The 13,113-nt window shown below is 51.9% G+C and overlaps 1 protein-coding gene across 3 annotated transcripts in view; it reads right to left on the minus strand.

Moving 5' to 3' along the window:
* Positions 1-13,113, minus strand: part of CACNG2 (calcium channel, voltage-dependent, gamma subunit 2) — a 64,543-nt gene that overhangs the window by 9,698 nt on the left and 41,732 nt on the right. For 2 of the 3 annotated variants that reach the window (XM_014963225.1, XM_014963223.1), the window contains 3 exons: positions 5,190-5,273; positions 1,386-1,526; positions 331-918 (listed from right to left, as the gene is read on the minus strand). In XM_014963225.1, coding sequence (XP_014818711.1) covers positions 383-918; positions 1,386-1,526; positions 5,190-5,273 — 761 coding nt within the window. In that variant the 3' untranslated portion in view covers positions 331-382. Of the gene's footprint in view, positions 1-330; positions 919-1,385; positions 1,527-5,189; positions 5,274-13,113 lie in introns of those variants that run through there. The other variant, XM_014963224.1, reaches the window with a different exon arrangement.

Below are 13,113 nucleotides of genomic sequence, written 5' to 3' on the forward strand. Positions count from 1 at the left end.
TTTCTTTTTTTTAAATCTCTTTCTCTCGGTTTTAAAGTTTTTCTTTTTTTTCCTTTTTTCTTTTTCTTTTTTTTTTTTAAGAATTTTTTTTTCACTGTTGTCTCTTTTCCTCGCGTTTCCTTTTCGTTTGATTGTTTTTTGTTCTCTCGCTTGTTTGTCTGCTTAACTGCTTGTTCGTTGGTTGTTTTTTTTTGTCGTTTTTTTTTTTGTTTGCTTTTGTTTTTGTTTTGTTGGTTGGTTGGTTGCCCCCTAAAGGGGCGCTTCCACCTCCTCCTTCCCACCCCTCTTGCTGCCCCCTGCCCCCTTCCACCCTCCCCACCCTGCAGCCCACCCCGTCTCCTCCTGCCCGCTCCTGCCCCATTTTCAGCTCCTGGTGACGGCTTCATACCGGGGTGGTCCGGCGGTTGGCTGTGTTGGTGTGGATAGAGTCCTTGTTCTCTTTCTGGATACAGTTGTGAACCTGGAGGAAACTGTTATCCCTGTCGGAGTTGTAGGTGGCGGTAGGGGTGGTGGTTGCCTTCAGCGGGTCCCTGGTCAGGGTGTACATCGAGATCTCTGTTGATGGGAGGGTGTTGAACCCTTTGATCCCGACGGGAGAGGCATCCCTGGAGTGTGAAGGCTCGGTGGAGCGGGAGCTGGAGCGGCTGCGTCTCTGATAGCGGTACCGGTAGCTGGGGATGCGGGTGATGGCGGAGGACTGGAGGTAGTCCGTGGCACGAGCGTTGGCGCGCAGCTGTTTGTGCCGGTCTATGAACATGTGGACGGCCAGCACTCCCACCATCTCGGCTATAATGAAGGACAGGGCCCCGAAGTAGAAGGACCAGCCGTAGGAGTAGCTGTTCTTCTTAGAGTCACTCTTAGAGGGGTCTCCAGCGTTGGCTGATATGTATACGATGATGCCAATTATATTACTCAGACCTGCCAGCCAGCCGGCGGGGGAGAGAGAGGGAAACAGACGTCAGGAGAGTCACACATGGTGGTGCTGGGGGTTGTGGGGTTGAGCCCCTGCCCCCAGAAGGTGGGACAGGAGGGTCCCCGGTCATCCATCCCCTCCCAGTGGGTAGCTTTCCTTGGGAAGCCCAGGCAAGACCCTCATCGCGTGCCTGCTGTATCCCCAGTCTGGACTCCCAGCTGGTCCCTGAGAGATGCTGGATGGGGAATCCTCTCCATCCAGCAGCTCCCAAGCAGCAGGAAAGCCAGGAGAGCAGGCCAGGTGGAGAGGGCTCCTCAGGTGCCTGCTTTCACCCCGAATAAGGCTCATTAGGGGTGGGAAACACACATACTCCTGCCTAGGCAACTGTTCTCCTGCAGGATGCACTGACAGGGCAGCCCCCCCCACCCCCAGAGCCCATCTCCGGGGCGTCACACCCTGTGCATCCCTTTACCTGCAGACACGAAGAAGATGCCGGCACTAAGGATGATGTTGTGTCGGGTTTTGTAGAACTCGCTGGCTGCAATGCAGAGTCCACCCATGAAAAGCAGAATCACACTCAGGATCGGGAATATACTAGAGGCTCTAACAGCCCCTGCAGAGGAGAGAGGGAGAGGGGCAGAAAGAACAGCGCAGGTGTGAGAGAGAGGAAAAAGGGGCATGGAAACGGTGCCAGGGGAAGGGGACGGGGGTACGCAAGCACATTTCGTGGGGGGGGGCGAAGGGGAGAGACAGAGGGCAACGTGTCGGGGAGGGGGTAATTCAAGGAGAGATAAAAGCATCGGGGGACAGAGGGAGGGAGAGAGAAACAAAGTGTGTCAGAAAATAGAGAGCAGTTGAAGCAGCTCTCCCGCGCCCCGGCCGCTGAAGCTGCTTTGAAGCCTCTTATGGGGAGATGGAGGGAGCTGAGCTGGGAGCCTGCCCGTGCTGCCTGTCCCCCTTCACACTGTCTTTTCCTCTGCTTTTGGGGGGACCATGGGCTGGAGGGGGAGCCCCAGCACCATCCGGCTTCTCCTCCTGCAGGGTGCTGCCACTCGAGCCCGCTCTTCAAAGAGCAGCAACCCAAATGCTTCCCACAGAGCTGCTCAATCTCGAATCCTCCCGAAAGGGCACGAACATCTCAAGGAGAGATTTTTATTATTTTTTTGGGGGGGCTGGGAAGGAGCTCCTGGTGCCGTGTGCTGCTCTGCGGCTGCAGTGAGGACTGAGAAGCGAAAAGTCCCAGCCCTGCGTGCCGAAACGCGGGGCTTATCCTAGTGATTAAATGACTGGGCTCCTTCCAGAGGGCAGTGATGGGTTGGGATGTGCCAGCTCCCACACACGCACGCTCTCCATCGATCGATACGGGAAGAGCTCAGCCAGCAGAGGGCAATGGCATAGATGCACGTATGTGCTCATACGCGCATGCAAAACATACCCCAAAGCTTCTGGGGGGGACTCTCCTCTCGTGTTCACGCAGCGAAAAGCCAGGACTGTGTATACACACACCCGCACACACATTCATTGCACACCCACACTGCTTGTGGGCCAACGGTCTGTATGAGTTCATGTTGCCAATATTCATATTGTTTTTAACTAGGAAGGCCTTCCCCCCTCTCTTCCCAAGAGAAAATAAGCTGTTGAAGGGTGAAATAAAGCCTTGCTTGATAAAGAAAGGTATCAGATGGGCTGGTGCAATTCTGCTTGTGGAGCAAAGATCTGGAAGGGGGGATGAAAGCTAATCCCTCCTGGCCTGCAGGAATGAACCCTACTGAAGCAAGCACAGGACTTTTTCCTAAACGGGCAGGAAGGACTTTTTCCTTCCTGCTTCAAAGACCCTGTTGGCATCAGGAATCTACCAGGCACAAGCTGGTGGGCTCTTTGAGGGGGGCCCTAGCCCACTGCCTGTGCATGGGGAATGCAAAAGGCAGGGAGAAACCTCTCCTGCTTGCTTTCCAGTTCTGCCTGGCTGTGTTTCAGGGAACAGGATAGTAATAATAACCATCTTAATAGCTTCTGGAAAGCGAGTCAGGATTTGACAATGCGAAGCTTAAATGGCAGTAAGCAAATATTAAGCAGACGTTCGCTGTTCAGAGGGTTTCTAGAGGGATGTTCGGTCCATCCCGCAGCCTGGCTCTGACCACATCAGTTGTATCTGGGTCTTAATTCTGAAATACACGTCTGTTGGGGGAACACGAAGTTGCCAACTGGCATGGGGAGCTGCGGGCATTATGTGTTGAGGGAGGACAGCAGCTTCGCTCAGCCCCTGCTTTCTGCCCCTCAGCAGAACCATGCCAGCAAGAGAGGGGCAGAATCTCATCCAGTCTTCGTGAGTTCAGAGCCTTTGGTGTTCGGATGCTCCCTTGTACCATCTGTCTGTTCTCAAACTTGAGTGTCTTCTAGCAGAGAAACACAGGGATGTTTCTGCTTCCTCTCTGACAACAGGCATTTGATTTCAAAAAGCCTAAGACTCCTTATATAAACAGCTGGCAGAAATAAAATCTAAGCCCTTCTAGCCAGGCCACAATTGTCACATCCCCTGAATGAGGGAATTGCCTAGTCTGACACTAATAAACATCTTCCTAGCTGTTCCTGCCAGTACCACCAGGTATCACCTGTGCAGAGCGCCCAGGGACTCCAGTTTGGCAGAAGCCTTGGGAAGAAGCTGTTCAGTGGGGTCCCATGCTAGTCAGGTCTAAGCCAGCAGAAATCCCACTTCCCTCAGGAATGACCCAACTAGTCCTTTATTGACTTGTCAAATCCCTCTTTGAACCTGGCTCTTTCTTAAAAAAGGGTTTTACCCTTGGGAGAACATCAGGTCCTGGTGCTGGGCCAATTTTTGTCTTCAGATCTTGTTTCCCTCTGAGGGAACAGACACATCCTCCTTGAGATGTTCGCCCCCTTCCCCCAACTCTTCTTTCTGAAGTGCAGCTGATGCTGCAAGCAGCTTCCTTGCTCCCAAACAACTGCAGGAGCTGGTTTGCCCTCAGAGGCAGCCTGCACAGTCGCTGGTGCCAAACTGGATCAAACCCCCATCGAACCTCTGCCGTTCAGGGGCCACACAGCGATTAAGAGACCGATGCTGCAGAAACGCATCTGAAAGAGGCAATCTCCCTGGGTTATTGACAATTTACAGTGGATGAAGAATTGTTTGAAAAACCAAGAGGAAGCAGCATAAAATCCGCCTCTTTTCACATACAAATGAGCCTAAATTATCTCTCTCATCCCTGCCGCAGGGCTGGGTCTCCACATCTGGCTTGGAGCACGCCCGGATGACAAGGAGCTATTCTGAAAGACTCCCAGCCTTTGGAGAAACTCTGATGCTTAACCTTGGGAGGTCAAAAGCTCTTATCTCAGATTTCTGAAGGCAGAAGATCTCTTCTCGTGATGTCAAAAGGCGTTGGGCTTGTGGAGGGCAGGCAGGATAGCAAGGTGAGGACCCAAGAGGAGGAGTGATCCCTGTTCAGCTGTGCTAAAGGAAGAGGAAGCTCCTGCTTCTGGGGCAGGTGGAAATGCTGACTTGTGATCAGGCAGGGATGATGTGGATCTGCTCTGCTAGCTTGGCTGTCTTCCCTGTCTCCAAGCACAAAGTGGTGTGAGCTTCACCCACGCCTCCCAAGCTGGACTTGGAGCCCAGGTTAGGTTTCCTTATGGAGACACCACGTGCCTGGGGTACAGCACCTCTCCTGAGGGCTCTGGGTGGGCACCAGGTCTTTTCTTCAAAGGGCCCTGACTGTCCTTATTCCTATTTCCCATTCCTGTCACTAAAATCCTGAAAACCAGTGAAGATTACATCTGCAGTCTCTGTAGGCAAGTGGTGTTCAGGGAAAGGTGAAGACAGAAACAGGTGCTCCTCAGACACAATCCAGCTAATTTCTTAAATCTGATGTAACTGGAGTATCAGGTAAGGAAATGAAATAAAAGCTTCCTCTGCTTTAGGAGGACACACACACGCTCTCAGACACCCACACTGGCCCAGCTAACCCGTCCTGACCTTATGCCCACTCAACAGCTCTCCAATGGATTTGAATTAAGAATCTAGATGTATATGGTAATTAATTGCTGTTAATAAAAAATGTCACTGGTTGTTACTGTGAGTTCAAAACTTGTACTGTCTCATGGGCAGAGCCCCAGGGAGGTGAGAATGGAGCTGTTTCTGGGGGGTGGTGATCACCTCTCTCTGGCCCACTGAGCCTCACAGGTCCCACCTTCAGAAAGCGAAAGGCACCCGATGCTGGCACCTACAAGCCATTGCAAGGAGAAGAGCCTGCGGACTTACGGAGGAAATATTCTGCTGTATCGGCTTCATAATCTGCATCCTCAGGGAAGTGATCGATTTGCTTACACAGACCTTTAAAATTCCCTAGGGAACAAGAGAAAAAAAAAGAACAAATGAGAACACCAAAATCTGCCTCGCAGGAACAGCTGCCCTCTGCATAGCCCTTTGTGCCCACCCTGCCTTCCTCCCAGGCAGCATGCCCGCTCCTGTATGGATGCCCATTAAATGCCCAGGTACTCTCCTTGCACACTCACACGTAGATCTCCCTCTTATTTGCACAGGAACATGGGATTTGCCATCTGGATCCAACCTGATGCCCACCTAGCCCAGTGCCCTTTGCTCAGTGGTGGAAAGCACCAGAGGCTTTGGCCAGTAGGTATGGCTCCTGCTGCAGATGGACAGGAAAGCACTGCCCATCTCCAAGGAAGGTGGGATGGGAAGCAGAGCCAGAGACTGAGTCAAGCTGCGAAGCCCGAGGGTCAGGGTCCCTTCCCTCAGCATCAACCAGCGTAACTGTGGGTGTTTGTGTTTCACCTGGCGTGGCCTCGGTGGATCCCAGCAGTGTGCGTGTGGTGGGGTGATCAGGTTTGGGTACAAAAGCATTTCTTTCTTTCTCTCAGCTGTGAATTTGCTGCCTATTCATTTCATGGGCAGGATACATCCCATTGCTCTGCTGTGGTACAAGAACAACAAAAGCTCTTTATCTACTTTTCCCATAAGACTCTTGTTTTTGCATACCTTTATCAGGCCTCCTCTTGTGTCCTCTCACAGACTAAGGCTACAAGAAGCTTGGTGCAAGTGTGTGGATGTGGCTCAGCAGCAAAACACCCTTTGCACTTGGGGAGCAAAGTCTTCTGCCGTAAGTGAGAGCAGCTGGGCTGGTCAACCTCAGCTTTCTCAGGCTTGTTAGGTTCAGGGCCTTCTGCTAACTTTAGCCATGGGACACCCTTTTTCACACACTCTACAACCAGCAAAGCCATCCCAGCAAGAGACCAGCAACATCTTCCGTTTTTCTGCCATGTGGGATGTCTACTGGGCTCTTATTTTCGTCATTCATTTCTCTCTCCTCTTGAAATCAGGAACACTACTCCAGAGAGCCACAACATCATCATGACCACTGGTTCACTAGTATTTCAAAGGATCAGGTTGTTCACACTTGTACAGGAGTGACCATGTGGAAGGCAATTTCATTATAACTCCTGGGCTTCCCCTGAACTTCTTCTCCCACCTTCCCTTAGTTTTCCCCCAGGACTCTTGTACTGTCTGGCCATTAACACACAACTGATGGACATAATCTGTGCAGAAATGAGGAATGCAGTGTCTGCATGAGGTGCATGGGTAGGCATGGCAATGCCATGGCCCTCCTCACCAGACATCAGCTACCAAAGTGGCTCAGGCTGACTGATCCCTCAGCAGAAGAGTTTTGAGCCTGAGTCTGGAGAGTTATAAATGCTCTGGCAACCTGGGAAAGCCACCTGCCACCCAGGTCCCGAGCCCAGCCCCCAGACCAGCTGGGTGTACAGGGTGAGGGGACAATGAAGCCACCAGAATTATGGTTGTTGTCTCTGGGAAGGGTTGCTTGTGAGGAACCTGGAGGTCTTCCAGGTCAACCCTACCCAGGCTGAGACCTACAGAGACTATGTCAGGTGCCTGAGTCATATCTTGGAAGGTTCATTCCAGATGAATTCCAATCATCTTTCAGGTATTTGGGAATAGCTGGAAGAAGGATCAAAGGATTCCCCCTGAGTTTCTTCTTGAGGCCAGGCTTTCCTGGAGCAAGGTTTGGCATGCTTTGGGAGGCAGTGCTGAGCAAATAGCTGTAGAAAGCAGGTAGGTGGATTCCTCTAGGTCAGGCCCCAAGCTCAAGTCCTTCTGCATCCAGTCAGTTTGTGCCTGATACTTCTGAGATACCTGTTGCCTTTAACGACTAGCTCAAAGAGCTTCCATGAAGAGGCTAGAGACAGCAGAGAGGAGTGCATATGCATGTAAGAGGTAAGAAACAGGAGAAGAAAGTAGGAACAAAGCCTCTCCACGTACCTCTGAAGTGATATTCCTGCATTGAAACTGTAGGTTATAAAAGGAGGTTATTAATCACCCATCCCCAATCCAGTTACCTTGTTCAAGAAGTGTCTGCTTCTCAGCCATGGCTCTTCTGGAAGGAAAGCTTCCTAGCCAAGCAAATTCCTCTGCCACGCTCCCACCCTGTTACCTGCCCGCTTAAATACCTGTTAGGAAGGCAGATACGGCATGAAGGACGCCCCTTCCCTTGCTTGCCTCTGACTGCCTGGGGCCATCTGCCTGCAGCAGATGAGCAACTCGTCACCCTGGTCCTTTGGCTGTGGCCACTGCTATACAGTGCACGTGGACACGGCTGCTTTCTGAAGCACTGGAGAAGTCTCCAGCCTCAGATTGCAGCTCCTTGCTCAGCAGATCCATAAAATTGAGCGCCTCTTGCCTGTACATGCTGGGGGGCAGGCAGAGCCTGCATGCATCCTGGCGAAGCTCCTGGTGCACAGCCAGAACCCCAAGCTGGAATCAGCCAGGGAAGGAAGAGGCACTGCCTCTGGAAAACCCCTCTCTCTGTACCATCCTTCCCCCGCTTCCTCTCTTCTCCCTCTCCCCTGCTCCGCTTCTTGCTGTATTAGAGCTTGAATATTTCCGGTGTGAAGAATCAAGCTGCTTGGGAAAGATGCTGCATCTTCTGCAGGGTGTCTTTTATGTGGACTTGTGTGGGATGATAGCTAGTTAGAGGTTCAGCCGCTTAGGCAGGATGAGGGGACACGCAGGCTCTTTGAAAATCTGCTCCTGGTGCTGAGTGTCCGAAAGGCCTTCCTGATCTCACTCAGCAGGGTGCTTGGCCATCGGGATGTCCAGCCTTGGCTCCCTTAAAATGCTGTGGTTTTGAGGAGCTGCCCTTCACCACAGGCTGATGTGCTGCTCCAGGCTGATCCCCCTGCCTGGCTCAACCCTGCCAGGCTCCATCAGGGCAGGGTGGGCAGCGTCGGTCCCGCTTCAGTCCCTGCTTTGTCTGTGCTCAGCACAGAGCCCTGTGACTCTGGATGCCGGCTGTGCTACCACACCCTCTCCTCCAATGCCTCCTAGCTCCTCTGGGCGATGGATGGGGAAAGGATGCAGAATTTAGGTCATTAATGCGCTAACTGGGAATATGAGAGAGCAAGATTCAGTGTTTTGCTCTGCCACAGGCATGCTGTTAGAACCACTTCTTCTCTCTGCTTCAGAGTTCCCCCCCCCAAAATGAGGGTGATGGCATTCCTCTGCCTCATGCCGTATGGGGAGGTGGTAAAGAGGGCACGGTGTGGGTGCCGGTGGCTCTGCACACCCAGGGCGTAGGTGAGTGATGGTTGGCAAATGGTTCAGCAACCTGCTCAGTGCCGGGAAGGCCCCGACATCGCCTCTTGCGCCAAGGTCACTCGGCAATTCTCTGGCGGACATCTGTGGCCTGCTGAGGTGGTGTGGCAGCCTCCCTTGGCACCTCTGCCAGTGTGGAAGGGCCATGGGCAAGGAGGAGGATGGAGCAGCTCAGCCATGCCACTGTGGTCTGACACAACAGCCCTTGGCCCATGCTGCACGTGTGGTTTGCAGAGCTGAGGAGGGAAGAGCCATGTGCCACCCTATAGTTAATAGTCCTGAATGCCTGAGCAAGAGCAAATCATTATTTGGGAGGGCATGCAGGGCTCTGAGAGCCCTCAAGGGATTAAGAGCGATGTCTCCTCTAAATTTGTGTCCCTTTACCCTTCCTGCTCTTCCCAACTTGAGCAATTTCATGCTGTGAACCGTGAAACAGGCAGGTGTGGAGCCCTCTGACTTCTCCTGCACACCTCTCTGAGAAACTTAAGCCACATACTTCCACCTTCTCAATTCAGCTCTCTCAGCACAGTTCGGGATTTCTCCTCGTCCTCTTTCTCCTGCTCACCCACCAGATCTTCCTCCTGTTTCTCAGTCTCTCTCATTCATCGCAGCCGCCTCCCTCTCCCTAGCGTATCCGTGTGGGCATCCTTGGAGCAGTCTGCTTTGGAATGTGTAGGCTGCAAAGAAGGCTCTGACTTGTCTCTGGACAGAAAGGCTGGGGATGCCCAGGTCTGTGGAAAATCACAGAGACATAGGTCCCCCCTGGGTATTACTGGGAGTCCTTTGATGAGATCCCTGCTGTTTGCTTGTTGCCTGCCCAAGCTTTGGAAAATGCAGGCTGGAGAAGGTAGGACTGGTGCAAAGTGGACTTCCCCCAGTGGCTTGACTGGGACCTAAGTTGCCCAGACGGGGCATTACGAACAGAGACAACCTGCCATACTGCCAAGAGGGGACTGCGTGTCTAAACTGCATGAAAATCCACGTTAACTGCGTGTTCAGCCCTAGAGAGACCTCCTCCACTGTGGCCAGGTCATCGTTTGGGTACATGCTGTCTATCCAGGACAGCTGGCAGCCGTCAGCTCTGCTGCAGCGAGAGTCAGACCGAGTTACCCCCAATGAGAACCTGGCTCGGTATTGTTGGTGATACGGTTTATTTTTGTGCCGCTTTGTGCAGCCCTGTCTCTTTCAGAAGTCTCGCTTGCCTGCAGAGTGCAATCCATCGCAAAATAGTAAGTTCCAAAGAATGAAAAGCTACTCCCTTCCTGCGGGGTAGGAACACTTTTAAATGGTCAGGACTGTACATCTGAAAACTGGGAGCCAGAGGCAGAGGAAAAGACGTCCAAAAGGAGAGAAGCAGACAAAGAGGGACAAGAACAGAAAGACCTGTTTTCCCAGAATGATTTGTGATATTTCCATTTATGGAAAAAAGCAATCCACTGAAAGCTTTCCTTCAGCCTCACTCTCTAATTTAGCAGAAGTTTTGGCATGATGGCATCTCGAGAAATAAATAAAGGGAGCTGGATATAGCTGTTGTCTCTAAAAGCTCAGAAAGATGGCTTGGTGTTGGCCAAGGATTCAGTACCTCTTTCTGCCACACGCTCCCTGAATCATTTAGGCAAGTCACTTAACCCCCCTCTTCTTTCACTCAAAATTGGTATTTCCCTGCCTCAGGGAAATATCCTGAGGGTATTTATATTAAAAATATGAAAGTGATCAGACACTGGATCATTTGGGCCAGATAATTCTCCCCACCTTTCAGTTCAAACGTAATGTGCTCATCTTTGATATGATCTTCTCCCAGATAAACACAAAGGCTGCACACATGGGAAAGCTCTCCCAAATTCACACTAGTGATTCCTGCCTTAGAAGTTATCCTCATTGCAGACTAAACTAATATTTACTGATTTACTGTCTACCCATGAAAGAAATGTGAGAAACAGAACACAAAGGGCGGGTAGTAAACAACAACAAACACAAACATTTCTTTCTGGTCCAGGACCCTGTTTCTGAGTTGTTTGGTAGCAGGTGGTAAAATGGGGCTCAGAGCCAGCCTCTGGGCTGGGAAGACAAATTCCACAGCTACGTGGCAAACTGTTGGCGTGTCTTTCTCACACACATTGGCAAAAGGCTTCCAAACCAGGAGAGGAGGTCTGCCGTCCCTGTCAAAAAATGACACTAGTGACACTGAGTTGTTAATGCCCAACCTGACATGACTTCAAGAGGAAGGAGTGAAATCTCATGAGGTGCCAAGGGAAGCACAGGAAAAGCCCTTTGATGGCATTTTAATTGCTCTCCACCCTTCCAAGAATGAAGCACTTGAGAGCACTCATTGTTTTGGGGGATTTGGAGCTGATGAGGAGCACAGTGGCAGGGAGCACAAGCAGTGCTCACAGGCATCTGCTTTTACCCACCTGTGCTGATGTACCCAAAAGAAAGGCTGGTTTTTCAAAAGTGCTCATGGTCCCTCTTGGGGAATCTCTCCATAGATAGCACCTTACAAAAATTAGGCCATCATTTCACGTGCCTCAATAAACATTTAAAAGTGCTGGTTAGAGGGTGTAGGGTTATACTGGCAAACGTAGCCACCGTGCCACACGGGATGGTCATTTTGGAGCCTGGGCAGGTTGTGTTCCAGCAGCTCTGGCCCTGCACAGCAGCAGGGGATGCTGTGCTAGTGGCGATACCTTTTGACTCAGGCAGGTAATTTTAAGACCAAAGAGTCCATATCTCTCCTTAGGGACAGAGGAACTTTCCACTACAAGGTGAAGCTCAGTGGGGCAGCAAATGGGGCCTGTGGGGGTGAGCCTGGGATAATAGCAGAGATCCCATGGGAACAAAGGACTACCGGAAATCTTGTCACCTTCGCATCCAAATGCAATGTGCCTGCTTTGATGTGGTCTTCTCCAACATAAACATGCAGCAGTGCATATGTTAAAAAAAACAACAAAACAACAAACAAAACCCTAGCAACATAACCAGTATGTTGCATACATAATTCTTTCCCTGGGGAGAGGATAAAAGAACAAACCACATGTGACTGATATCAAGCCCCATCACTTAATGTGGCACTGAAAATCATTCAGATATTGTGGTCAAGAAGCCTGTAAAAGAACTGATGCAAAATAGAAATTGATCTTATCGTCATGAAAGAATATCCCCCCTGCCTACAAGGTAGAACCATTATACCAGCTCTCCTCACCTTATTATTAATAATCACATTTATTGCAGCTGTTGCCACGGATCAAATGATAAAGGGAGTTTACTGCAGTACAAACCGTGCCTCACAGACCATTGCTGCCTTGATGAGCGTGAAGGAAGGGTTTTATCACAGCACATTAGCAATGACCAAAGCTACAGCAGTAAAATGGCCTGATAATACCAATTCTGGGGAGAGCGTTTTAGTCAGGAGATGGTTAATAAGTAGAAAAAGAAATGCAGACACAGATGGGCAGGGGAGAAAAAAGGGGGAGCAGCCAGTGTGGGGTGGCACTGAGGAGGAGATGATGAGGTGGAAGGAGAGGGGTAGAGCGAACGACCACTGAGCACCGGAGAGACAAGTCCCATCCAAGCCAACATCAGGCTCCTGCTCTGCCTTTCCCAGCTCTTCCTCCTCACTCCCCCGCTGCAGCCCTCCCGGAGAGTCACCCGGCACAGGAGAGGGGGGCTAATACCAGGGGGAGACAACCACGTGTGCTGCTGGAGGCGGCTTGGGATGTCCCCCCCGCACCGGTAGAGTGCGGGAGCGCAGAGCATCCCCCCCGCCCCGCCTCGGTAGAGCATCCCCCTTGTAGAGTGCGGGAGCGCAGAGCATCCCCCCCGCCCCGCCTCGGTAGAGCATCCCCCTTGTAGAGTGCGGGAGCGCAGAGCATCCCCCCGCCCCCCGCCTCGGTAGAGCATCCTCCCCGTAGAGTGCGGGAGCGCAGAGGATCCCGCCCCGCGTCCCGGCGTTACCCGCACGGTGCCCCCGCAGCGCTCCGCCCGCCCGCCGCTGCGGCTGCGGCCAAGGGGGATGGCGCCGCGTCAGGGCCGGACCCTGCGCCTGCTCCTCAGCCCCGGGATCGCTTGGCTTTTTCCCTGGGAGCCCCCCCGCCTTCCCGCCCGGCTCCCTAAGGCGCTGCGGGATGCCCAGGAGCCGAGAGACGCTGCCCCGTCCTTGTACGTGGGTGGAGAGGCAGGGGCAGCAAAACCTATGATTAAGATTATACGAAGATTTCCGTTTGTAAACACCCTCCTTTTACAGGGTCGTAACTTTCAAAAATATCCTGGCTCTGCGGCTTGGAATTTCCCCTGCTCCGTCACGGGCAGAGAGTGAGATCGGCCGGGAAAATTGGGCAAAGGCTTTTGAACGCCTTTTGGTGCAAACACAAACCCAGCACGTTTGAGCTTTACAAACTGAAACATTGCGGGCGGCTGGTTTTCAGGGACTGCTCGACGTCTGTCCAAGTTACAAATGGAAAACCTCGACGCAGCAATAATAAAAATCATTCAAAAAAAATCCCTTTTGCCTACATCCAGTACAAACATCTCCCCTGGCAAACAATTGCCTCTATTTTCT

This window comes from Calidris pugnax, unplaced genomic scaffold (genome assembly GCF_001431845.1).
Source record: "Calidris pugnax isolate Ruff unplaced genomic scaffold, ASM143184v1 scaffold44, whole genome shotgun sequence".
In the NCBI taxonomy this organism is placed as follows: domain Eukaryota; kingdom Metazoa; phylum Chordata; class Aves; order Charadriiformes; family Scolopacidae; genus Calidris; species Calidris pugnax.